Source organism: Oncorhynchus kisutch, linkage group LG2 (genome assembly GCF_002021735.2).
Source record: "Oncorhynchus kisutch isolate 150728-3 linkage group LG2, Okis_V2, whole genome shotgun sequence".
In the NCBI taxonomy this organism is placed as follows: domain Eukaryota; kingdom Metazoa; phylum Chordata; class Actinopteri; order Salmoniformes; family Salmonidae; genus Oncorhynchus; species Oncorhynchus kisutch.
Genome location: NC_034175.2, coordinates 52,337,323 through 52,365,024, shown reverse-complemented (window position 1 = coordinate 52,365,024; position 27,702 = coordinate 52,337,323). Strand labels below are relative to the sequence as shown.

Here is a 27,702-nt window from a genome sequence, read left to right as displayed (position 1 = left end):
AAACTCACATGAATGAAACAAGCAATGTAAGAGAGACAACAAAGTATTCAAGGAACTAGTAAATTAAGAAATAGCTCTAAGGGAGATTTTTGTAGGAAAATTAGATTTAGGGAAAACAGCTTGAAAACAGTGTCAGATAGATAGCAAGGACATCACAATAAATATATTCTTATTTCTACAAATAATAAGCACACTGGTACACTCATGCAACCCCTTCACAACTAAGACTATGCCAATTAGAAGGTAACCCAATAGCCTGCTCATTAATCATATTCAACAACCGTTGTTTGTTCAATTGGATATTGCATTTTACTTTTCAGAAATTAGCTAAGAACAAGCCTTTTTACTCCTTAAAAAGAGGAAAGCACTATATTTTAATAGAAATATAACCAAACGGCTGCTGTGCACTAGACAAGAACACACACTAAGAGTTCAGACAGCCAAGCTAGCATTCTGTTGTCTCACCAGGAGGCATATTTTGAAATACTTTTAAGGCTTCTCTGGTGTAGTTGGGTCACTAAAAGACTAGCTGTCTTTTCCACTGAACCATTTCCTCTGAGCTACACCTCACAGCGGTATGTCCTTTTCTTTTCCTCTCAAGGTTGGGGATGAGGTCAATAGAATCTTCAGATCTGACAGTGTCATCGTAAAAGTGGTCACATCTTCTTTGAAAGCCTCTCTTGGCGTTTAAAAACTCAGCACTGTCCTTCCTTTCCAAAAACATAAACAGCAGAGAGTGTTTGTTCTGATTTGGTCTACTAGGTCGTTTTAGTGTGAATAATCTTACAGGGCTGAAACCTAACTTGAGATACTCACCCTTAACGATCACACATAATCAAAAACTGAGTTTATCGCCAGGATTCAGGGCCATATAATACAGACTGAGAGTCTGACTCACCACAGGAGGAAGTCTCATCGGACATGTCCCCGCAGTCGTCGTCTCGGTCGCAGCGCCAGGCCTGGGGGATACAGCGTCCGTTCCGACAGGAGAACTGGTTGGGCTGACAGGCCTGGGCTGAGAAAGAGAAAGGCATGGAAGACAGCAGAGCATTTGTAATTCAATCACATGGGTGTTAAGTTAAAGCCAGACATGTTCAGCCCCCTATTGATCATTCAATCATATGGCATCTCAATGTCAGGCCTGTGGAGCTTAAGTTGATCTCTCCATGACAGATATATCACATATATCAAGTCTGCAGTAAACGAGCAGAGCCCTTAAACTAACCTTTCAGTCACATACAGTGACACATATTGTTGTTTTGGCTCTGTACTCCAGTACTTTGGATTTGAAATGATACAATGACTATGAGGTTAAAGTGCTAACTGTCAGCTTTAATTTGAGGGTATTTTCATCCCTCATCGGGTGAACCGTTTAGAAATTACAGCATTTTCTATACATAGTCCCCCGATTTTTGGAGACCAAAAGTATTGGGACAAACTCCCTTATACACTACATGACCAACATGATCAAACATATGTGGACACCTGCTCATAGAACATCTCATTCCAAAATCATGGGCATTAATATGGAGTTGGTCCCCCTCTTTGCTGCTATAACAGCCTCCACTCTTTTGGGAAGGCTTTCCACTAGATGTTGGAACATTGCTGCAGGGACTTGCTTCCATTCAGCCACAATAGCATTAATGAGATCGGGCACTGATGTTGGGCAATTAGGCCTGGCTCGCAGTCGGCGTTCCAATTCATCCCAAAGATATTAAATGGGGTTGAAGTCAGGGCTCTTTGCAGGCCAGTCAAGTTCTTCCAAACCGATCTCGACAAACCATTTCTGTGTGGACCTCAACCTCATTTAACAGGAAAGGGCCTTCCCCAAACTTGCCACAAAGTTGGAAGCACAGAATCGTCTAGATGCTGTAGCGTAAAGATTCCCCTTCACTGGAACTAAGGGGCCTAGCCCAAACCATGAAAAACAGCCCCTGACCATTATTCCTCCTCCACCAAACTTTACAGTTGGCACTATGCTTTGGGGCAGGTAGCGTTCTCCTGGCATCCGCCAAACCCAGATTCTTCCGTAGGCTGCCAGTTGGTGAAGTGTGAAGCTGCCTCTGATTGGGAACTACACTCGGCCAAAACAAAGAAATAAAAAACATAGACTTTCCCACCCGAGTCACACCCTGACATAACAAAACATAGAGAATAATAAGGATCTCTAAGGTCAGGGCGTGACACTGTCCCAATACTTTTGGAGCTCACTGTATACTCAATGTCTGTGAACAGAGACAGACATGCAACGACAGCACAGCACCAGGACAGCACATGGGCAGTGTTCTCTTGGTGGTGCTGTGTGTGTAACATGCATGTCATTCTGATGACAAGGCAACATTTATCACCCATTGATTGATCCTGGAAGGCTCACAACTTTTAAGAGGCAAGGCTGGCAACTTGGCTGTTAGGTGTGAAGGGAAAAAAGCCACTATGGTATGGACAGATGTAAGTGATTCTGACAATAACTCAATAGCAGGAAAAGTTACCTTTTGAGAGTGCTAAACTTCTCTGATTCTGAGCTTTCACATGAGATTGATCACACTGACTGTGGCTGCTGGCTTGTATAGTGTCGCAAGACATGACTAGGAATGTTTGACTACCCTGCTATTTGAAGCTTTGATGTGCAGAAACCTTTCTGCGGAGGAAGTTGAAGTTGCTAGGGGGTAGAGGTTTGCATTCTTTAACTATACATAGTCCACTTGACTAAGTGAAGTGTACCACATCAATTTATTATCATAGCTTAGAAAATGCCAGTGACATACAGATTACTACATAACACAATGCAATTGCCGGACTGCAGATCTGAGAAAAAGCTGAGGTATTGTGTCAGTTACCTGAACATGTGGTGTTGGACTCATCCTCATTGTTCCCACAGTCATTAGTTCCGTCACACAGCCATCTCTTAGGGATGCAGCGATTATTGAGGCACTTGAACTGGTCTATAGGACAACTGTGGTTGGCTGAAATACACAGACACTCATAGCATCTTAGCACTACTTCATTTGTGGGATGAAATTTGCCTGGTAAAGGACTTACAAACCTGACATTTACCGTTTCTGACTTGAAGAGTTCAGTACAAATGGCAGACAGCAATGCGAAGCAGGAATTTAGGTCAGAATGTCTCAAATCTTGTTAGATAGAAGGCATGCAGACATTCCAGCAGGGCAGATAATAGATTTTGCAAATCTGATCATTCTGGCAGAAGATTACATTATAGTATATTTCATAGTGAGAAATGAGTCAGCATCCAAGCGTCTAACATGGTGTTTATCTTATTGATTCAATCAACAGCCAATTCTCTTCTGAGGAAAATAGATGGGGAAGAAAGGCGAGGAGTGGGCAATATTCACCAGCTTTGAATCATACAGTATCAATGACGTTTAGCGAGATAAAAGTTGATAGCAAGAAAGGACCAACTTATGCAACGTTGCATGGTAAGTGGTGGGTGTGAATGTTTGTGTGTGTATGTGTGCGTGTGTGTGCGGGACAGAGACAACAGACAGATAAATACACACAGCAGTTATGGGGCTCCTCGTCACTTCCATCCAGACAGTCATCATCTCCGTCACACTTCCATGACGCACGGATACAGCGATGGTTACGACACTGAAACTCATCGCTCTTACAGAGCTGTGGCTCCACCCCCCCTGATGACACTTAATTAACAGACATAACAGAGAAAAGGACTTTAATAACAGAAACAGACTTGAGCCACATTAAACCACAGTGGAATTAATTCCATTGAAAAGTCAAGCATACAAAATAATCACAAAATATTTGTGAGAGAAAACCATGTTCATTTCTTAGCTTGTCTACAGTGCAATTGTACTACTCTGGCTAATTCACTTCATGGTTCTACTGTACCTAAGCAGGTGACATTGTTCTTCTCCAGGAGCTGGTTGTCAGCACAGGCACACACTCGGCCCCCTGGGATAGAGAGGCAGAGGGTACCGCATCCCCCATAATTCACTCTGCATGCATTGTCACCTGGAATTACAGAGTAGTACCATTATTTACAGGAAATCATATTCTTCTAAAGCATTATTATTGTATTTTGTCATGTTTCTCGTTTGATGTTCCGTCTGTCGTCGTCTCTCTCTCTCTATGAAAAACAAGGTCAATGTGAACTGTGAAGAAACACACATAAAATATATCCTTAATACAAAAGCCATTTCCTGTTTGAGAAGGATGTGCCAGGTGGGTGCCACATCATCTATAACCACACGTCAAATGAATTATTGGGGACATTGTGGAGAGGAGCCATTTGACATTTTTATTCTTTCAGGAAAATAATTTGTCTTTTAGGACAAAGCCAACCGTTCTCAAGAGAGAAGAAACTGTCTTTGTGTGAAGAAACTGTCACTTATAAAGTTGAGGCATGGAGTCCATTGTTGGTTTTGTTTAGTGTAAGGTCCAAAGGCAATGCCTGAGCCAATGAGATAAAGGTTTCTGTTTTGTGAGAGCCAATCAGTAATACTCAGAGGACAGCAGGGACAATTAATCTCTTTGGTGACATGAGTTTTGGAGGAATGGCCAGCGAAATTCTTCTTTCCCCCATGCTGAGAATTAGAACTCATACTGCCAGCTGTATTCTCCATCACTCTTTTTCTGCATCACATCCTTGGCATACCACACTCCTACACCACTCTAACAAACTGTATTAAGAGGACTGGCCACCCCAGAAGAGGACTGGCCACCCCACATAGCCTGGTTCCTCTCTAGGTTTCTTCCTAGGTTTTGGCCTTTCTAGGGAGTTTTTCCTAGCCACCGTGCTTCTACACCTGCATTGCTTGCTGTTGGGGGTTTTAGGCTGAGTTTCTGTACAGCACTTTGAGATATCAGCTGATGTACGAAGGGCTATATAAATACATTTGATTTGATATTATTTTGATGTGAAACAATAGAAATTATTACACAAATGAAAAACCCACAAGCAGTGAATAATCTGAAAATGCCCCTTATCTTAATCCATTGATTACCAAGTAGATAATTAGTGTTGGTACTTTCTCTGTTTCTGAGAGGAGATGACAGTAATCACGCTTCCCCTTGCTCCACGTGTACACAGTCGGGAACACTAAACAGTGATTCACCGACGCTTCGGCAGGATAACAAGGGTTCTACCTGCTGTGAGCAGGGCTGGCCCGCCTATTAGCCAGGCGGCAGATTGGCGAGGGCGCCATTTTCCCAGCTCAACTGACCAAGACGCACCTCCAACAACACATAAAACCTCACATAACTTTTCCCAAAAACAATTACAATTTCTCTCACCCAGTGGTATAGAATATAGGCTATTTAGGTGAGCGCTGATGCCACCCCGTGATAAAGAGTGCCCACTTTGTCAAAGGCAGGGGCACAAAATATTTTGCTTGTCCAGTGCACCAGGGTGCTGTTGGAGACACCGCTGCGGCGCTCTACCATCGGTACTATGGTACTATTCCGTAAGAAAATATCTAACAGCAATCATGGAGACTATAGCTTATGGTAGAAAGAGTATGTGCCATTTTCTGTAGCCTAACTTATGAAATTGTCACATTTTACATCATACACGTTTCGCCGATCAAATAGCCTAACCTAAATGGCGCCTAACGTAAACCGCATCCAATCAAATAAAAAAGGAGCTTCGATGTGAATATGACACCATATCCTAAAAACAGGACCGGTCAAAGTTAAATGGACAATATGAAATGGAAAATCAGGTGACTCTCAAGTGCTGTCCAGGAGTTTCACCCCGTGGGCTAAATTGTCATGATAATCAGGGATTTCAAATCAAATGTATTTATAGATCCGTTTTTACATCAGCAGATGTCACAAAGTGGTTATACAGAAAGCCAGCCTAAAACCCCAAACCATCAAGCAATGGTTTCAAGTTTGTAACCTTAAATTGATGATCATAGTGAAAAATAATATACTTATGCATTTCCCGCTGTGTAAACACATTGCTTCTCATTGCAAATAAGTTCAGGATATATCCTGATAAAGTTGGGTAGTTGATATTCAGTGCTTAAATAGCCAAAATCATTAGTCACAGGAATCAGGACTAACAATGCCAATGCAACTGATGTTTTACAAACGGTAGGCCTACCACATGGATGGGCATTCATAAAATTCAATTTCGGGCTGGCACTGTAGACCAGGGTTGCCCAAACTCGGTCCTAGCCGACAGTTTTTTTGCTTGATGATGAGTTTGTGAAACCCTACTGTAGGAAGGGTAAACACAGACTAATCTTTTTTTCTCTTCATTTTATTGGTGCAGTCCGGACCGGACTTGATTTCCGGACCAAATCTGAACCAATCACAAGTTTATTTTATAATCTTAACCAATGCCATTTAGTAAAATTATCATGTGGTTTTCATTATTGGACTCCTGTATTTTTTAAACAGATATTGACGTAGGCAGACATTGTAAACAGACATTGTAAAAAATAAAGGTTAAAACAAATAAAATAAATAAACATTCAAAGATGATTGAAAACCAGGTAGTGAATGTTAGCAAAACCGAAACTCCTTAATCACACATTTTCACTACTAATTGTGTGTAAAATGGGAAATTACAACTCTGTAAAATGTTGTTGACCTCTAAAACATCATTTTGGAATGATACAATTATGAAAATGTTATTATTTTATCATTTTAGGAAATATGCTCAATGCAATTTAGTCAAACCTAGCTATTATGAACAATGGATAAATATTGTTGTGATTTTATTTGTCTGTGCAAATAGGAAACATATTTTCATATTCATATCAGTATTTACTGTCTGCCTGTTGTCTTTAATATGTTTCATATCATTATTCAGTACAAGTCATTTTACAGGCATTATATGTAAGGGATAATCAACGTCAATCAAGAGGCTATGCGTTCTATGGAAAATAATGAACGACGTGCAAGGTGTGTGCGCTAGCGGAGTGGGACTAACCTTCCATGGAGGTGCGTTATTTTCGAGAATGCATAGAGACCCGAGCTGATTATCCCTATACCATGGCTATAATTTAACACATTTGCCACTGGAAATGTGTTCATTTGCAAGTAAAAATGTTCAACATCCACTGAAGTAGCTAGCAAGATTACTAAATAGCTACCGTTGTTGCCTTGGTAACCAAACAAACAGACTTGCCAGTTTGGCTAACTAAACCATCAGTCCTAGCTTGCTATTTGGAAAATCGAATTCAACAATGCCCATAATGTTTTCAATTAAACTTTTGCGTTCAAAAGCAGATCAAACATAAAACATGTAATAATGAACTATAGCTATTGAATTCTACCGTCCTGATATACTGTGCATTATAGGGAAATAATCCACGCCCTAGAATTCCCTTCAAGCCAATCAAAAATGACGATTCAACAACGCCATGGTATAATTAAGCATTAAGGCCCGAGGGGGTGTGGTATATGGCCAATACCACAAATCTCTGAGGTACGTTATTGCTATTATAAACTGGTTACCAAAGTAGTTTGAGCAGTAAAAATAAATGTTTAGTCTTACCCTTGGTATACGGTCTGATATACCATGGCTGTAAGACAATCAGAATTGTGGGCTCAAACAACCCAGTTTATAAGAAATATAAACAGTAAACACATTCATTTACATGTATTTGAAAATTCATATTTTGACACACAAATGTATCTTATTTTATTCATATTTCATATCAGTCCTCATTTAACCTGTCTTGTCTTCCATTATCAGTAACTGAAGCAGACATTCATGTTAATTAATGTATATATGTTTTTATGATGTAAAAAGTCTATGCAAATTCCAATACAAAATTAGTTTATCCTAATTGGGTAACTCAACCCGCCGGTTGAGATGAGATGTTTGTGATGAGTTGTCTATCACATTTAAATGTATGCAAATAAAGACAATTAATGTATGCCTATATGTATAACTTTAAACCATCCCCTCGCTCGAACCAGGGACCCTCTGCACACATCAACAACAGTCACTCACGAAACTAAGCTAGCAGTTTCACATCCGTTACACTCACCCTCCTTTTGACCTTCCTCCTTTTCCGCAGCAACCAGTGATCCGGGTCAACAGCATCAATGTAACAGTATAACTTTAGACCGTACCCTCGCCCATACCCGGGCGCGAACCAGGGACCCTCTGCACACATCAACAACAGTCACCCACGAAGCGTTACCCATCACTCCACAAAAGCTGCGGCCCTTGCAGAGCAAGGGGAACTACTACTTCAAGGTCTCAGAGCAAGTGACGTCACCGATTGGAACGCTATTTAGCGCGCACCGCTAACTAAGCTAGCCGTTTCACATCCGTTACATATATTAAGGCTAAATATAAATATTTTTCTGAAAGATAAAGGGATACATATTCTGTTGCAATATTCAGTTAGCTCCTCTTTCATATATTAAATGGTGAAAAAAAAGTATTATTGTGATGTAACGCTTACTTAATTGAGAATGTACAGTATGTGCAGTTGAAATTCAGCCATATAATCAATTCCCAAAAGATACGTATTTTCAGTGTCTGTAAATTACGTAATTTCAACTTTCATTCAGAACTGAACCTGATTTCAAAGTCTGGAAAATATGTATTTTCAACCAAAGGGGTTCAAATCTGGTACATTTTGTTCTTAAGGAGAGTTGGAAGTTTCAACGTCTGGAAAATAAGTATTTTCACTTTTCAAAACCTAAAATGAGCCTAACTTTAAAATCTGGAAAATAAGTATTTTAGACTATTCTAGTTTTGTGGGGGTATAGGAGGGTGGTCATTTTTTTGGTCTCACCTAGGTCGGCAGAACGGCCAGGACCGGACCTGGCTGTGAGGCCCTACAGTTCTGCACCATCAACCAACTGCATCATGCATCTCTCTCTTCTTCTATCTATGAATCTACCCACAACAGGAACATATAATCATCCACCACACAGGCAGCACTATGTTGAGTCAGTCTTTCATTTCCATAGAGTAGAAATCAAAGTAAAATTGCTGCCACTGTCAATTTATGCAACATCTTACGCAAGCCATGAAATGTCACTACACAAAATACCCCATAATGTCAAAGTAGACTTGTGTTTTTCAAAAATTTTACCAATTAATTAATAATGAGAAGCTGAAATGTCTTGAGTCAGTAAGTCACCCCTTTGTTATGGCAAAGGAGTAAAATTTGCTTAAAACCTTGTCACGTGTGAGTTCCAAATTATCTCTAACGGTCGCCCATTACGAGTGTGATGTCAGAATGCATTCACTGTTCCAAAATGTGATTGTTACGTAACAGAACAGTTAACCCACACGGCCTGCTAATTATCTATAGGCTATGTTTCAACTTGTCAATTTCAAATTATTTTCTAAAAAGTTTTATTTTCGAAAAACAGTTTCGCCTCATAAATTCACATAGAATTAGCCCATTTTACTGTTGCGGACAATGTAAGTTTAAGGCGTTACTGAGCCGGACAAGAGCCCAAGTACAATCGCATTGCCTTAACTACTAATGATAACTTTGGACATGTGTGCGTTACTATCAAAGTAAGTGCCTTTTTACGTTATCATTATAATTGTCTGTTTATGTGACTTGTTAGAAGGAAACTAGACGTATGTCTCACATCACTAATTCACAGGAACGGCATTTGAACGTGAACATTTGTTTATCAAAATGTGTTTTTTGACAGAAATGCCTTCTTGAACATGTGAACTTTCATATGCCTTAATAGCAAACTTGTATTTCATCCACAAATACGAATAAAATGGTTAAATTACAAGCCTAGTTGTTTTTTATTGCTAGTTAAAGCATACTGTTAGTTAGCTAGTAAACGTTAGCTTACTCGCTCACTAGCTAACGTTACGTGTAATATCTGTGTCGTAATATTATTCGAATCAGAATCCATTTGCATTGCTAGTTATAGCCTAATGTTAGCTAGATAACATTGTTCGCTTTAGCTACCTGCAAATTCATGTACAACTATGACAATATTTGTGTTGGTAGTAGTATGAGTTGGGATCATGCCGGGTCATTGTTTAGCTAGCTACATGTCTAAATAAAAGACTCCACTTCGGCCGTATTATTACATGACCCATCACATTTTTTGCGACCTTTTGCCACATTTCAGGCTTCAAACATAAAGATATAAAACTGTATTTTTTGTGAAGAATCAACAACAAGTGGGACACAATCATGAAGTGGAACGACATTTATTGGATATTTCAAACTTTTTTAACAAATCAATAACGGAAAAATTGGGCGTGCAAAATTATTCAGCCCCCTTAAGTTAATACTTTGTAGCGCCACCTTTTGCTGAGATTACAGCTGTAAGTCGCTTGGGGTATGTCTCTATCAGTTTTGCACATCGAGAAACTGAAATTCTTTCCCATTCCTCCTTGCAAAACAGCTCGAGCTCAGTGAGGTTGGATGGAGAGCATTTGTGATCAGCAGTTTTCAGTTCTTTAAATGTCGTTCCACTTCATGATTGTGTCCTACTTGTTGTTGATTCTTCACAAAAAAATATAGTTTTATATCTTTATGTTTGAAGCCTGAAATGTGGCAAAAGTTCGCAAAGTTCAAGGGGGCCGAATACTTTCGCAAGGCACTGTAGATGTGGCTGGGGGGAGGGGGTGGGGGGGTTATAGCGTTTCCTTCACATGATCCATCAATTTAGACAAGTCTCAGGTAAGTGTCACCTAATACTGATAAAATTTGATCAAATATTTTTATCTGGACACTTTCTGTTTTCGATATTGCAACAGTGCTACACAAGTAACCACAACCATTGACAGAAAAATTATTTAGACCCCTTGAATTTTTCCACATTTTGTTACAGCCATATTCTAAAATGGATTAAATAAAAACAAATCCTCAACAATCTACACACAATACCCTATCATGACAAAGCTCAAACAGGTTATTCCGAAATGTTTGCAAATGTATAACAAAAAACAAAAAAACTTATTTACATAGATATTTAGACCTTTTGCAATGAGACTCTAAATTGAGCTCAGGTGCATCCTGTTTCCATTGATCATCCATTGATCAGATGTGTCTACAACTTGATTGGAGTCCACCTACGGTAAATTCAATTGATTGGACATGATTTGGAAAGACACACACCTGTTTATATTAGGTCCCTCAGTTGACAGTGCACGTCAGAGCAAAAACCAAGCCATGAGGCCGAAGGAATTGTCCGTAGATGCACAGATCTGGGGATGGATACCAACACATTTCTGCAGCATCGAAGGTCCAGTGGTCACAGTGGCCTCCATCATTCTTAAATGGAAGAAGTTTGGAACCACCAAGACTTTTGCTAGAGCTGGACGCCTGGCCAAACTGAGCAATCAGGGGAGAAGGGCCTTGGTCAGGGAGGTGACCAAGAACATGATGGTCACTCTGACAGAGCTCCAGTGTTCCTCTGTGAATATGGGAGAACCTTCCAGAAGGACAACCATCTCTGCAGCACTCCACCAATCAGGCCTTTGTGGTAGATTGGCCAGACGGGAGCCACTCCTCAGTATAAGGCCCATGACAGCCCAGTTGGAGTTTGCCAAAAGGCATATAAAGCCTCTCAGACCATGAGAAACAAGATTCTCTGCTCTGATGAAACCAAGATTGAAATCTTTCTCTGAATACCAAGCGTCACGTCTGGAGGAAACCTGGCACCATCCCTACGGGGAAGCATGGAGTTGGCAGCACTATGCTGTGGGAATGTTTTTCAGCAACAGGGACTGGGAGACTAGTCAGGATTGAGGCAAATATGAACGGAGCAAAGTACTGAGAGATCCTTGACGAAAACACGCTCCAGACTGGGGCGAATGTTCACCTTCCAAAAGGACAAGAACCCAAAGCACACAGCCAAGACAAAGCAGGAATGGCTCCGGGACAAGTTTCTGAATGTCCTTGAGTGGCCTAGCCAGAGCCCGGACTTGAAACCGATCGAACATCTCTGGAGAGAACAGAAAATAGCTGTGCAGCAACGCTCCCCATAAAACCTGAAATAGTTTAAGAGGATTTTGAGAGAAGGGGAGAAACTCCCCAAATACAGGGGTGCCAAGCTTGTGGCGTCATAACCAAGAAGACTCGAGGCTGTAATCGCTGCCAAAGGTGTCTCAACAAAGTACTGAGTAAAGGGTGTGAATACTTACAGTTGAAGTCGGAAGTTTACATACACCTTAGCCAAATACATTTAAACTCAGGTTTTCACAATTCCTGACATTTAATCCTAGTAAAAATTCCCCGTCTTAGGTCAGTTAGGATCACCACTTTATTTTAAGAATGTGAAATGTCAGAATAAAAGTAGAGAGAATGATTTATTTATTTCATCACATTCCCAGTGGGTCAGAAGTTTACATACACTCAATTAGTATTTGGTAGCATTGCCTTTAAATTGTTTAACTTGGGTCAAACGTTTCGGGTAGCCTTCCACAAGCTTCCGACAATGGGTTGGGTGAATTTTGGCCCATTCCTGCTGACAGAGATGGTGTAACTGAGTCAGGTTTGTAAGCCTCCTTGCTCACACATGCTTTTTCAGATCTGCCCAGAAATGTTCTATGGGATTGAGGTCAAGGCTTTGTGATGGCCACTCCAATACCTTGATTTTTTTGTCCTTAAGCCATTTTGCCACAACTTTGGAAGTATGCTTGGGGTCATTGTCCATTTGGAAGATCCATTTGCAACCAAGCTTTGACTTCCTGACTGATGTCTTGAGATGTTGCTTCAATATATCCACATAATTTTCCTCCCTCATGACGCCATCTATTTTGTGAAGTGCACCAGTCCCTCCTGCAGCAAAGAACCCAAACAACATGATGCTGCCACCCCCGTGCTTTACAGTTGGGATGGTGTTCTTTGGCTTGCAAGCCACCCCCTTTTTCCTCCAACCATAATGATGGTCATTATGGCCAAACAGTTCAATTTTTGTTTCATCAGACCAGAGGACATTTCTCCAAAAAGTACGATCTTTATCCCCATGTGCAGTTGCAAACCGTAGTCTGGCTTTTTAACGGTTTGGAGCAGTGGCTTCTTCCTTGCTGAGCGGCCTTTCAGGTTATGTCAATATAGGACACATTTTACTGTGAATATAGATACTTTGTACCAGTTTCATCCAGCACCTTCACAAGGTCCTTTGCTGTTGTTCTGGGATTGATTTGCAGTTTTCGCACCAAAGTACTTTCATCTCTAGGAGACAGAACGCGGCTCTTTCCTGGGTGGTATGACGGCTGCGTGGTCCCATGGTGTTTATACTTGCGTACTACTGTTTATACAGATGAACGTGGTACCTTCAGGCGTTAGGAAATAGCTGCCAAGGATGAACCAGACTTCTGGAGGTCTACAATTCTTTTTCTGAGGTCTTGGCTGATTTCTTTAGATTTTTTGGTGTGTTTGGACCATATTAATTTGTTATTGATGTGGACATCAAGGAATTTGAAGCTCTCAACCTGCTCCACTACAGTCCCATTGATAAGAATGGGGACATGCTCGGTGCTCCTTTTCCTGTAGTCCACAATCATCTCCTTAGTCTTGGTTACGTTGAGGGATAGGTTGTTATTCTGGCACCACCCAGACAGGTCTCTGACCTCCTCCCTATAGGCTGTCTCGTCGTTGTCGGTGATCGACGGTGGGGGTGCTTTGCACACTTAACCAGCATGGCTACCACAGCATTCAGCAGTAATACGTCACCCCATCTAGTTTGCGCTTAGTGGGACTATCATTTGTTCAACAGGAGATTGACCCAAAACACACCTCCAGGCTGTGTAAGGGCTATTTGACCAAGGAGAGTGATGGAGAGCTGCATCAGATGACTGGGCCTCCACAATCACCCGACCTGGGCCAACAAGTGCTCAGATTATGTGGTAACTCCTTCAATTTTGTTGGAAAAGCATTCCCCATGAAGCTGGTTGAGAGAATTCCTAGAGTGTGCAAAGCTGTCATCAAGGCAAAGGGTGGGTACTTTGAAGAATCTCTCAAATAAAATATATTTTTGACTTGTTGAACACTTTTTGGGTTACTACATGATTCCAAATGTGTTATTTAATAGCTTTACTGTCTTCACTATTATTCTACAATGTAGAAAATAGTAAAAATAGAGAAAAACCCTTGAATGAGTAGGTGTGTCCAAACCTTTGACTGGTACTGTATGTATTGTGCATAATGTATTTTCTGTTTTATTCACGTTTTCAAGTACTGGTGACAAATCATGAATTCCGATTCTTGCATTGATTGTAATGGACACATGATGTGTGTAAAATAATGATATGTTATTAATTACACTCCGGGTGGTGTATCAATACACCCAGTCACTACAAAGATACAGACGTCCTTCCTAATTCAGTTGCCGGAGAGGAAGGAAACCGCTCAGGAATTTCACCATGAGGCCAATTGTGACTTTAATACAGTTAAAGAGTTTAATGGCTGTGATAAGAGAAAACTTAGGGTGGATCAACTTAGGATGGATCAAGAACATTGTAGTTACTTCACAATAATAACCTAATTGACAGAGTGAAATGTAGAAAACAGCATTTCAAAAGTTGCTACTTTAGTCCGAATCGAGGCAGTCGGTCACATATTTTATGATGTATGTAAAATATTATTTTGAAGGTTGTACTGATTATGATGACCTAATGCTTAGCTACACCCTCTTAAGCCTTAACCCCACCCAACTCTTTAAGGATTCACATGTGAGGCCATGTATTTAACACACACCATATAAAATAAAATATTTTTCTTTTGTCTCATTCACAGGATACAGAAGGTGTACAATGCCTTCGGAAAATATTCAGACCTCTTGACTTTTTCACATTTTGTTAGGTTAAAGTCTTATTCTAAAATTGATTAAATAGTTTTTCTTCCTCATCAATCTTCACATAATACTCCATAATGACAAAGCAAAAACAGGTTTTTAGAAATCTTTGCTAATTTAGAAAAAATTAAGAACTGAAATATTTGATTTACATACAGTTGAAGTTGGAAGTTTACATACACTGAGCTCTATCAGAGTGACCATCGGGTTCTTGGTCACCTCCCTGACCAAGGCCCTTCTCCCCTGATTACTCAGTTTGGCCGGGTGGACAGCTCTAGGAAGAGTCTTGGTGGTCCAGAACTTCTTCCATTTAAGAATGATGGAGGCCACTGTGTTCTTGGGGACCTTCGATGCTGCAGAAATGTTTTGGTACCCTTCCCCAGATCTGAGCCTCGACACAATCCTGTCTCTGAGCTCTACGGACAATTCCTTCGACCTCATGGCTTGGTTTTTGCTCTGACATGCACTGTCAACTGTGGGACCTTATACAGACAGATGTGTGACTTTCAAAAATCATGTCCAATGAATTGAATGTACCACAGGTGGACTCCAATCAAGTTATAGAAACATCTCTAGGATGATAAATGGAGGGGAATGCACTGTACATTTAAGATGCCATAGTACTGTAGATAGATGGTAAGACTTTCATTGAATGTTACATACAGTATATAAGCATTCATAACTTGTTGCATAAAGCTACACATCTGGGCTACCCATAGACTACATAGTGATAGTAGGGGAGGTTTTGTGCTAAGTTGTAGGAACAGGTATACAAGATCCATACACTCCATTCTCTGAAGGTAATCTTTATTTATTGGGGATGGTAGAAGGGGAAGTAAAAACAGACAAACCTTGCTGACTCTGACCATCGTACACACGCAGGCCAAAGAGAGGAGGCCTCTCGCTTCTCAGTAGAGTAACGTCCCCAGAGGTAAGATCCAGCTGGAAAACAGATGCGTTCATGTACTCCGTCCAGAAGATGGAGTTCCGGTAGTGAGAAATTCCAAACGGGTGGTTCAACTGTTTGCCGTTGTACACAACCTGGATGAGAAATCAGACACCAGTTATCAAAGAACACAACCTGTACACCAGTACTCAAAGACCTGAGATAGTAGAGGTAAGGCAATCCAGAGAAATGGCAGAGATAAATATGGCAATTTTAGAAGACTATAATGGTGACATCCCAGCAGGCAAAGCTGGTTGAAAAGACATCATTATCTGTCTGTAATGACATCATTTCAACCACTTTTGCCCCTGGAATCCAGCTCCACTCACCTGTCTGCCAGTGCCATTGAGGTGAATCTTCTCTATGTGATCGTAGTAGGCATCACACCAGTACATGGTGCTGGTCCCATGGTCCAATGTGAGACCGTTGGGCCACAGCATGTTAGACGTGACAAATATCCGTCTGTTAGAGCCATCCATCCACGCTTTTTCTATTCTTCCTATGCTGTCATTGACTTCATCTTCCTCCCAGTCCGTCCAGTACATCCAACTGAAATACACAAACAAAATAGATTTCTTACAATTGAGTAAATATAAAAACTAACAATGAACCATGCCAATCGGGGACTAAATCTGTTTTGCAAACATACAGTGCCTTGAGAAAGTATTCATACCCCTTAACTTATTCCATATTTTGTTGTGGTACAGCCTGAATTTAAAAAAATATATTTACAGTTGAAGTCGGACGATTACATACACTTAGATTGGAGTCATTAAAACTCGTTTTTCAAAACTACAGTTTTGGCAAATCGGTTAGGACATCTACTTTATGCATGACACAAGTAAGTTTTCCAACAATTGTTTACAGACAGATTATTTCACTTATAATTCACTGTATCACAATTCCAGTGGGTCAGAAGTTTACATACACTAAGTTGACTGTGCCTTTGAACAGCTTGGAAAATTCCAGAAAATTATGTCATTGCTTTAGAAGCTTCTGATAGGCTAATTGACATAATTAAAGGTCAATTGGAGGTGTACCTGTTGATGTATTTCAAGACCCACCTTCAAACTCTGTGCCTCTTTGCTTGATATTATGGGAAAATCAAAAGAAATCAGCCAAGACCTCAGAAAAAATTGTAGACCTCCACAAGCCTGGTTCATCCTTGGGAGCAATTTCCAAACACCTGAAGGTACCACGTTCATCTGTACAAACAATAGTACGGAAGTATAAGCACCATGGGATCACGCAGCCGTCATACCGCTCAGGAAGGAGACGCGTTCTGTCTCCTAGAGATGAACGTATTCTGGTGCAAAAAGTGCAAATCAGTCCCAGAACAACAGCAAAGGTCCTTGTGAAGATGCTGGAGGAAACAAGTACAAAAGTATCTATATCCACAGTAAAACGAGTCCTATATTGACATAACCTGAAAGGCCACTCGGCAAGGAAGAAGCCACTGCTCCAAAACCGCCATAAAAAAGCCAGACTACGGTTTGCAGCTGCATATGGAGAAAAGTCCTCTGGTCTGATGAAACAAAAATAGAACTGTTTGGCCATAATGACGATCGTTATGTTTGGAGGAAAAAGGGGGAGGCTTGCAAGCCGAAGAACACCATCCCAACCATGAAGCACAGGGGTGGCAGCATCTGGTTTTGGGGGTGCTTTGCTTAAAAATGGACGGGTGCACTTCACAAAATAGATGGCTTCATGAGGTAGGAAAATTATGTGGATATATTGAAGCAACATCTCAAGACATCAGTTAAAGCTTGGTCACAAATGGGTCTTCCAAATGAACAATGACCCCAAGCATACTTCCAAAGTTGTGGCAAAATGGCTTCAGGACAAAAAATCAAGGTATTGGAGTGGCCATCACAAAGCTCTGACCTCAATCCCATAGAAAATGTGTGGGCAGAACTGAAAAAGTGTGTGTGAGCAAGGAGGCCTACAAACCTGACTCAGTTACACCAGCTCTGTCAGCAGGAATGGGCCAAAATTCACCCAACTTATTGTGGGAAGCTTGTGGAAGGCTACCCGAAATGTTTGACCCAAGTTAAACATTTTAAAGGCAATGCTACCAAATGCTAATTACGTTTTTCTAATTTTCTGACCCACTGGGAATGTGATGAAAGAAATAAAAGCTGAAATAAATCATTCTCTCTACTATTATTCTGACATTTCACATTCTTAAAATGAAGTGGCAATCCTAACTGACCAAAGGCAAGGAATTTTTGCTATGATTAAATGTCGAGAATTGTGAAAAACAGAGTTTAAATATATTTGGCTGAGGTGTATGTAAACTTCCGACTTCAACTGTATTTATTTCACCTTTATTTAACCAGGTAGTCTAGTTTAGAACAAGTTCTCATTTACAACTGCGACCTGGCCAAGATAAAGCAAAGCAGTGAGACACAAACAACAACACAGAGTTACACATGGAATAAACAAACATGTAGTCAACAATACTGTACAAAAAGTCTATATACAGTGTGTGCAAATGAGGTAGGATAAGGGAGGTAAGTCAATAAATAGGCCATAATGGCAAAATAATGACAATATAGCAATTAAACACTGGAGAGATAGATGTGCAGGTGGAGATACTGGGGGGTGCAAAGGAGCAAAATAAATAAATAAAATAACAGTATGGGGGGGATGAGGTAGTTGGATGGGCTATATGCAGATGGGCTATGTACAGGTGCAGTGATCTGTGAGCTGCTCTGACAGCTGGTGCTTAAAGTTAGTGAGGGAGATATGAGTCTCCAGCTTCAGTGATTTTTGCAGTTCATTCCAGTCATTGGCAGCAGAGAACTGGAAGGAAAGGCATCCAAAGGAGGAATTGGCTTTGTGGGTGACCTGGAGCAAGTGGGTTTGGCGACGAATATGAAGTGAGGGCCAGCCAACGAGATCATACAGGTCGCAGTGGTGGGTAGTATATGAGGCTTTGGTGACAAACGGATAGAATCCAACTGTTCCAACTGTTAGAATCACATTTGGCAGCGGTTACAGCTGTGAGTCTTTCTGGGTAAGTATCTAAGAACTTTGCTCAGTTAGATTGAATAACATTGACACACTATTATTTTTTAAATCATTCAAGCTCTGTCAAGTTGGTTGTTGATCATTGCAAGACAGCCATTTTCAAGTCTTGCCATAGATGTTCAAGATGATTTAAGTCAAAACTGTTACGAGGCCACTCAGGAACATTCAACGTCATCTTGGTAAACAACTCCAGTGTATATTTGGCCTAGTGTTTTAGGTTACTGTCAGCTGAAAGATTAATTTGTCTCCCAGTGTTTGTTGGAAAGTAGACTGAACCAGGTTTTCCTCTAGGATTTTGCCTGTGCTTAGCTCTATTCCGTTTCTTTTTATCCCAAAAAACTCCCTAGTCCTTGCCTGATGACAAGCATACCCATAGCATGATGCAGCCACAACTATGCTTGAAAATATCAAGAGTGGTACTCAGTGATGTGTTGTGTTGGATTTGCCCCAAACATAACACTTTGTATTCAGGACATAAAGTACATCTCGTTGCCATGTTTTTTGCAGTTTTACTTTAGTACCTTTTGTTCAAACAGGGTGTTTGTTTCGGGAATATATTTATTCAGTACAGGCTTCATTCTTTTCACTCTGTCATTTAGGTTAGTATTGTGGCGTAACTACAATGGTGTTGATCCATCCTCAGTGTTTTCTCCTATCACAGCCATTAAACTCTGTAACTGTTTTAAACTCACCAATGGCCTCGTGGTGAAACAGAGTTAGGAAGGACACCCATATCTTTGTAGTGACTGGGTGTGTTGATACACCCTCCAAAGTGTAATTAATAACTTAACCATGTCCAAAATGGGATTTTCAATTTATATAAACCTCCCTGGTCTTTGTGGATGAATATGCTTGAATTCACTGCTCGACTGGGGTACCATACTGTTATGACGTTGGCCTGGGGGGTAGGTTTATGACAGTCATAAATACCTCTTCCCCCCTTGATCCTCTCTCTACCCTACTGAGGTTACAGTAAAATCCTTGGTTAACATAGAGATTCTGGGAACATCAGAAGATGGGGGGAAATGAACTATATTCCGGTAATGTGTCCAATTGAACATATGCAGTGGTACTTAATGAATATGATGTCAGTACGGTTGTCATCTGAGACATTCTCATCAATGATAAGATGACAAACTCTACAGTGAAAAGTCTACACATCAGAGTTATCGGATTCACATGGAATTGTTGTTCAATTTAAATGTTTGAATATGAAATTATTCGTGATGAGATTAAATGTGATTTTAGCTTCTAAAATGTGAGATTTGGGTTTCATAACACCGGGCTCTGCTCAATCAGTGGCCCACCCCTGTGAAGGGACATGGGCTATAAAACTTTTCAAACACGCCCTCCTCTCCCTTCCTATATAAGCCCTTGACAACAATATAACTTCCTGTTCCGAGGATGTAGGACGACGGTCCTATGTCAGAATGGTTCAGATAATAACTACAGAACGAAGCCAACATCAGCATGAGCTTTGGTTGCGAATGGTATGAACTTTGAACTCTTATTCACTACAGAAGTGATACCTCCTAGCCATTGAGTTAGCAACAGCAGATGCAAACGAGGGTTAGGAAGGAACAGACAGAGTATCCCGTCTATCACCCAACAACGTTACTACAACGTATCCAACTGACAACCAGAGACATTTTTCTAAGGACTCGGTTGGGCAACATGGCCTTCCATCTACAACCAACCTACCGAAGCGCAGAGTAAATATTTATTGCATTTTCCTTTTCCAAATGGGCGGTAATTTAGAATGCATAAGATACTGTATTTACGATAGCACAGCTTCTTCCCTTTGTTCCTCAGTCTTCCCGCTCTTTCACTCAAACCCAGCCCTTTTCTTTTGTGTAACAAGCTGTCATATCTGTTCCGCCCGCTAGGGACGTTTTCCTTTATGACGTAATTTGTAATCAAGTTATGATTTAATTATGTGTATGTGTAATTCTGTGTGATTAGTTAGGTATTTAGTAAATAAATAATTATACCCGATTTTGTATTGCTGATTCAACTTATGAGCCAGGGTTCGTGCAGATAACCAAGAATTTACAACTTTCAGATGAGACTGAATTAAGATGACGATTAATATTGACTGCTATTGATGTAAAATATTACTAGGTCTTTAAGAGTTTATTCGGGAAGATAACAGCTTTATAAATATTATTTTGTGGTGCCCGACTTTCTAGTTAATTACATTTATAGCATGTCATATCACTTAATCCGGCATAGCCAAAGACACGACAATACATATAATTGTATGTGTGGGGTACAGAGATGAGGTAGATATTAAAAAATTATGTTAAACACTATTATTGCACACAGAGTGAATCCATGCAATATATTAACATAACATGCAACTTATTAACATAACAAAGTGGTTGAATAGCTATAAACGCAAGACATTTAAGTTTTTCTTAATTTGTAAAAAGTTCAGAAAATATAATTCCCCTTTGACATTATGGGGTATTGAGTGCAGGCCAGTGACGACACAAAATCTCAAATTCAGGCTGTAACACAACAACATTTGGAAAAAGTCAAGGGTTGGGAATACTTTCTGAAAGCACTGGACATAGAAAATTGAAGACACACCACATAAACATTGATCCAAACATACACAATTCACCATACACCACTTAATCTTTGAGTCCATCTTCATCCCCATATCAGAAACCAGGTCCTGCTTTGCATCATTATCTTTTCAGGGGTTTACTCAGCTATTCCCAATGGACTTGTGATATTTGAAAAGCGGTTAGGTCAATGATTTGACATGATCTAGTGGTCTCTAGTAACCATGCTTAAGGGATTTGTATCCTATGAGTGTTACTGCTGGGCTGCACAGCCTTTTCTGTCTCATCAATGATGGAGTTGCCTGCTACATGTGCGGTACATAAAACAGAATGTGATAGAGGGCGAATCAAGCTCTCTCTGTCACTGCAAGTCATCTCCATGACCCAATGAATAATTCAACACACACACCACATCATTCACTCCTTGGCTAAAGCTCTGTAAAGCAATATCCAAAGCAAAGGTGTGTGTGTTTGTGCTTGTGTGCATGTTCAAGAGTGTGCGCACGCACACAAGAGAGACTGTGGTAGGGAAAGAAAAATAAAGAAAAATACAGTAAGTGATTGAGACAGTAAGTCGGCAAAGTTAATCCCTATCATGTTAACACAGACTGGAGTTGACATGCAGAGAGGGAAATATAGCTTGGAAGAACAGAGTAGGATCTGAAAAACCACACATTTCACCTGAGGAGACAATATCTGGTTCTGCTGATTGACGGGCCAATGGTCACTGACAACCCCAAACCACAATTTAATAAAGATGTGCCAACCCGTCACTGAGAAGCTCAGTGGTTAAAGTGATTATTCCTCTGTTATGATAACAAAATAAATTAAACCCCCTGATGTAGGAGGAATCATGTTATTGAAATAATGTAATGTGTGGTCGATGAGAACTGTGTGAGCTTGTTATCTGTGTCAGCCAATTGTGACACAATAAAACCTGTAGCTTATGTCCTGTTGAAACTGCTTCCGGCTGCTCACATCACGTGCACCTGTTGCTGAGGTGAGAGATAACAAGGGAAAGGAGCCTTGGCCTAGCCCAGCTAGCAATGAGGAATTTTCCCAGAAGCGTTCCTCTTCCGGGGGGCCAGAACTGATTGAATCGCCCGGAATTGGGTGTCGGATTTGGCCCGGAATCAAAATTAATGACTGGCCAGAATCAGCCCAAGTACATCGTGCCGTTTTTGACTACCGGAATTCAGCTGAATTTGCATCCTACCAGAATGCCCCCAGAAGCGTCCCGATGTATACAAAATGTTCATTGTATTTTTTGATCACAGAAACCTTTTGAAAATATCAAAAAATAAATAATGAAATGTTAATTATATAAAGCAGCCAGGGTAATCATCTGCCAGAGAGTAGCCGCAATCGAGAGTAGCCCCAATTGGGCCAGATAACTACCACCGGAATTGGCCCGAGCCCCAAGTAATACATTTGGTCCAGATAAGTCACAACGGATTCAGCCCGAGGACAAGTACATTAGAGTGTCTAGTTTTAGAAACAGACGCCTCACAAGTCCTCAACTGGCAGCTTCATTAAATAGTATGCGCAAAACACCAGTCCCAACGTCAACAGTGAAGAGGCGACTCCGGGATGCTGGCCTTCTAGGCAGAGTTACAAAGAGAAAACCATATTTCAGACTGGCCAATAAAAAGAAAAGATTAAGATGGGCAAAAGAACACGGACACTGGACAGAGGATCTCTGCCTTGAAGAACTATATCCCGGAGTCACCTCTTTACTGTTGACGTTGAGACTGGTGTTTTGTGGGTACTATTTAATGAAGCTGCCACTTGAGGACTTGTGAGGCATCTGTTTCTCAAACTAGACACTCTAATGTACTTGTCCTCTTGCTCAGTTGTGCCACTCAGGAGTGGCCTCCCACTCCTCTTTCTGTTCTGGTTAGGGCCAGTTTGTGCTGTTCTGTGAAGAGAGTAGGACACAGTGTTGTATGAGATCTTCAGTTGCTTGGCAATTTCTTGCATTGAATAGACTTAATTTCTCAGAACAAGAATATACTGACAAGTTTCAGAAGAAAGTGCTTTGTTTCTGGCCTTTTTGAGACTGTAATCAAACCCACAAATACTGATGCTCCAGATACCCAACTCGTCTAAAATTAGGCCACTTTTATTGCATCTTTAATCAGAACAACAGTTCTAATGATCAATTAGCCTTTTAAAATGATAAACTTGGATTAGCTAACACAACGTGCCATTGGAACACAGGAGTGATGGTTGCTGATAATGGGCCTCTGTACGCCTATGTAGATATTCCATAAAAATATGTCGTTTCCAGCTAAAATAGTCATTTACAACATTAACAATGTCTACACTATGTCTGGTCAATTTGATGTTATTTTAATGGATAAAAAATGTGATTTTCTTTCAAAAACAAGGACATTTCTAAGTGACACCGAAACATTTGAACAGTAGTGTATATGCCCCAAAAAATGTGTATCACTTTGTTGATAGCTTACATTTTTGTTGGCTAAATGAAGTTTGAACTATCTTTTAAATTTTGTGCTATATTTAGTTACAGATGGGTTAAAAATAGGCCTGTTGAAAATAAATAGCATTAGTCTATTGCTGTAATTTGTTGGGTTCTGTTAAGCCCTTTTCTTTTCAAAATAAGTAAATATTGTGTTTGCCGCAATATAACCATGAAATGGAAAAACCAAAAAGGCGAGGTGCAAAACTTAATTTAATGCGGTAAGATAATAACCTGTTTGTATTTTCCCTATAAACAATGACTTGACTTTTGCCTACTTTGATATTACCCTAATAAAGTTCACAAACGTTTGTGAAAGTTTGCTGTGGTATGGCTATTATTTGGCTTATAAAGGCCTATAAAGGCAGTGAGCACCAGAGTTCCAAATGACTCCCGACAGTTGAACTTAAGGTAAGGAAGAATGTTTGAGGCCTACCAGTTACTACTTTAATCTAATAATATACTGCTTATCTTTATTTTAAAAATATTCTGATGGAAAATTAACAAATTAGTCTCCTTCTATATGCCTATATCTGTATAGCAGTAGCAGCCTATCTAACAAGTAGCCTACAAAGAAATACATGTCGGTGTCGGGAACATGGCGCTCTATCTTTCTCTCGGTTGCTCTAGTGCTAGACCTAAGCTTCTCTTCCTATATATTTACATTTTAAAGATTAATATCATACAGTGGTCCTGTCACGATCGTCGTATGGAGGGGAACAAAGCGCAGCGTGGTGTGAGTACATTCTTCTTTATTAAATGAAGAACACGAAGAACACTTAAACAAAAACAACAAAAACAACCAAACGAATAAGACGACCGTGACCGCTATATAAACAATGTGCTAATGTGCAACATAACATAGACAATAACCCACGAAATACCCAAAGAAGATGGCTGCCTAAGTATGGTTCCCAATCAGAGACAAGGATAAACACCTGACTCTAACTGAGAACCAATCTAGGCAGCCATAGACCTACATAAACACCTAGATGGAGCCAACCCCATAAAGCTACAAAACCCCTAGACAGTACCAACACCCTAGATGAGACAAAAACACACATATCACCCATGTCACACCCTGACCTAACCAAAATAATAAAGAAAACAAAGAATACTAAGGTCAGGACGTGACAGGTCCACCTAGGCTTATAGGCCTACAGTATGCATGCAATGCCCTGAGGCATTTAGTACTCAAGGTGAGGTAGACAATTATTGTTTTAGGGAAGTAAAAACAATTGAAACAATAGACTATAAAGTTTTGAATATGCTACACATCGAAGCACAACAAATATTTTTTTTGTTATTTGTTATAGGCAGTTTTTAAGGACATGTAACTGTGGATCATTTGGCCAATATCACTTGATTATTGAGGGAGTTGGCAGCACCCGGTCGGGGTTTCTTTCTCTGTCTACTCTCGGATCTGAACGGTTCTCTCAGGTCCGAACCAGCACGGGTCTGTTTGGGTCTTTTTTTCAGAACGAGTCTGATTCTCTTCGGGTACATTCTGAACAGGTCAAAAATAAAATAATTTATGCATATTGGGTCAGGTAAGAAAGCCACGTATCCATTTCAGAACGGTCCAACTTTTTTGACCAGTGAAGACATCTAATGTGCAGTAGCTAGCTATTTCTGAGAAGGAAATAGCATGTCAAGGCCACCTAACTAAAACCATTCTAAATGTGAACTTCAATGGGGTAACGCCAGAATTGGGATTTCCCAAGGATTCCGGATAGCATGCACCCTCCCAGAATGGGTCCAGATAGACCCTGTGCTTTATGTGCTTTTCTACTGCAACACCCAAAGACACTAATATCCCTGACCCTTTTCTCATGCGTTTGTTTCTTTGTTTAAAACCAACATCACATAGGCTTAGTGAGCTGTGCATATTCTCTTTTCTGCAAACAATCCCTGAATAGATATGTGAAAACACAACTCATACTTTCAACCATATTGTTCTTTGATATCAGGGCATTTGTGAAACTGTTGTTGTATTATACAGGTGTTGTATGATTTGGCCCTGTCTTCAGTGAGCTCACCTGTTGAGGGGATCCACTACAATGGCTCGGGGGTGAGACATGTCCCCCTCCAGAAGAGTCTTCCTGGTTTGAGAGGCCCTCTCTAGTCTGGCCACACTGATAGTCTTCCTGTAGCCATCATTGGTCCAGTAGAGGTTATTACCAATCCAGTCCACAGAGATCCCCTCAACATTGTCCAGGTCTGCAAGGTGATGGAACACCAATGTTATTGTTATCTGCCCCTGACATGACGTTCTTTTTTTTCTCAACTGTAAACGGATCCTTTAGAAAGTCTATTAACTGATGCATACAGACAGCGCAACGTTGTTATCATTTTGATGACTAATACCATTCACAGAGATGTATAGCTAAGAAAAATCAATCAAAGTGTTCCTTTAGTCAAGGAGACAGGAGTAAAGATGCTTCATATAAAGCAGGGATGGGAAACTTTGATCGGGGTGGGGTCCACTAAAAATCTGAACTCATGATGGGCCGCTGTGGCTCGCGGGTCTGCGTAACCACATCCATACCCACACATGCAGTAAGGTTCAGGCCCTAGCCTTTTGGGGGCCCTAGGTACAATTTTCTTGAGGGGGGTGGGCACCTTCCAAACCCCCCCCCCCCCCCCCCCCCCCCCCCCCCCCCCCCTATTGACAGCGGAGAGTTATAGAGTTCCTTTCCTGCGATTCTACACATTTTGCCATAGGGTGGAGAGAAATTTTTAGATAGCTGGCTAAACTAACTTACCTATATAAAAAATGTTAGCTGACATGGGCTAATTGAGTGACTGTCACTGACGGAAGGAAGCGAAAGGGGGATACCTAGTCAGTTGTACAACTGAATGCATTCAACTGAAATGTGTCTCCTGCATTTAACCCAACCCCTCTGAATCAGAGAGGTGCGGGGGGCTGCCATAATCGACATCCACATAACAATAAAAAAACTGCTGATGCACAACTACATTTCGCAATTGCACCTTGTGTATTATATTATTCCTAATTGATCCTTGGGCCTACAAAAGTGTGGCCCATCCCTGATATAAAGTATAATCAAAAATAAACCCACCATCTTTGAGTACCGTTTCCCGGCTGTTCCCATCTATTTTCTGCCGGCCTATGAGGAAACTGGTGGTGTCAGCGAAGTAGATTTGTCCTGACTCTGTGTGGTAGTCGATGGCTCTGGGGTTGACCAGGTCCTCGATCGGGACCATGTGCTCATCACTGGACTTCACATTCATGTCCAGGCCTCGGATGACCCCTGGCCGACCTTTACCATAGAACAGGAAGAGGTCGTTTTTGGGTTCTAGAATGCAAAAAAAGAGAAGGGTTCTTTACTCTTTACTCTACTTATTGTCAGTTAATTGGTGTAATTCTTCAATGCTGCTGATCTCAGAATTAAAGCCTCTAACATTCCACGTTGTCCTAATCTGAGACGGCCAGGCTCATCTATTCTCCTTGATGGGAGAAGTAATCAGTGCTAATGACTGTGTCACCTTCAATCACATTTATGTTGCAAACTGGCATTGCAGTGAGAGGGAGAAAATGGCTAAAGAACACTGAGAAAGCAGTAGTCTTGTGAGCCATAATCAGTGTTTTTGAGCGAGCTAGCTTGGCCTGAAATAACTACATGAAAGTCAGGCGAGAGACTAAAAAGCGAATGTTAACTTCTAATGCACAGACATGAACATTATCTCATTTGAAAGGCAAAACTGAGGTAGCTCCACCCAGCACCAGTCACTCTGGGGGTTCTGGGTGGGACCCTAGGGATCCTCCAGGGCTACAAAGAAAGAACCAGACCTCTCCTCACTCTGCCTCTACCCAGGAGACCATACTGCTGTGTGTAAGACAGACCACACATGCATCACTTCAATTTATCATCCTGTGAGGGAGAGTTAGGCTACCCCAAGAGACAATT

General features: G+C 40.8%; 1 protein-coding gene across 1 annotated transcript in view; it reads right to left on the bottom strand.

The window, feature by feature from the left end:
- Positions 1-27,702, bottom strand: part of lrp1bb (low density lipoprotein receptor-related protein 1Bb) — a 297,890-nt gene that overhangs the window by 175,170 nt on the left and 95,018 nt on the right. Inside the window, exons 11-18 of the mRNA XM_031802153.1 lie at positions 26,854-27,090; positions 25,810-25,990; positions 16,015-16,234; positions 15,591-15,780; positions 3,868-3,990; positions 3,519-3,659; positions 2,838-2,963; positions 899-1,015 (exon numbers count right to left, since the gene is read on the bottom strand). Of these exons, the coding sequence (XP_031658013.1) occupies positions 899-1,015; positions 2,838-2,963; positions 3,519-3,659; positions 3,868-3,990; positions 15,591-15,780; positions 16,015-16,234; positions 25,810-25,990; positions 26,854-27,090 (1,335 nt within the window). The remainder of the gene's footprint in view (positions 1-898; positions 1,016-2,837; positions 2,964-3,518; positions 3,660-3,867; positions 3,991-15,590; positions 15,781-16,014; positions 16,235-25,809; positions 25,991-26,853; positions 27,091-27,702) is intronic.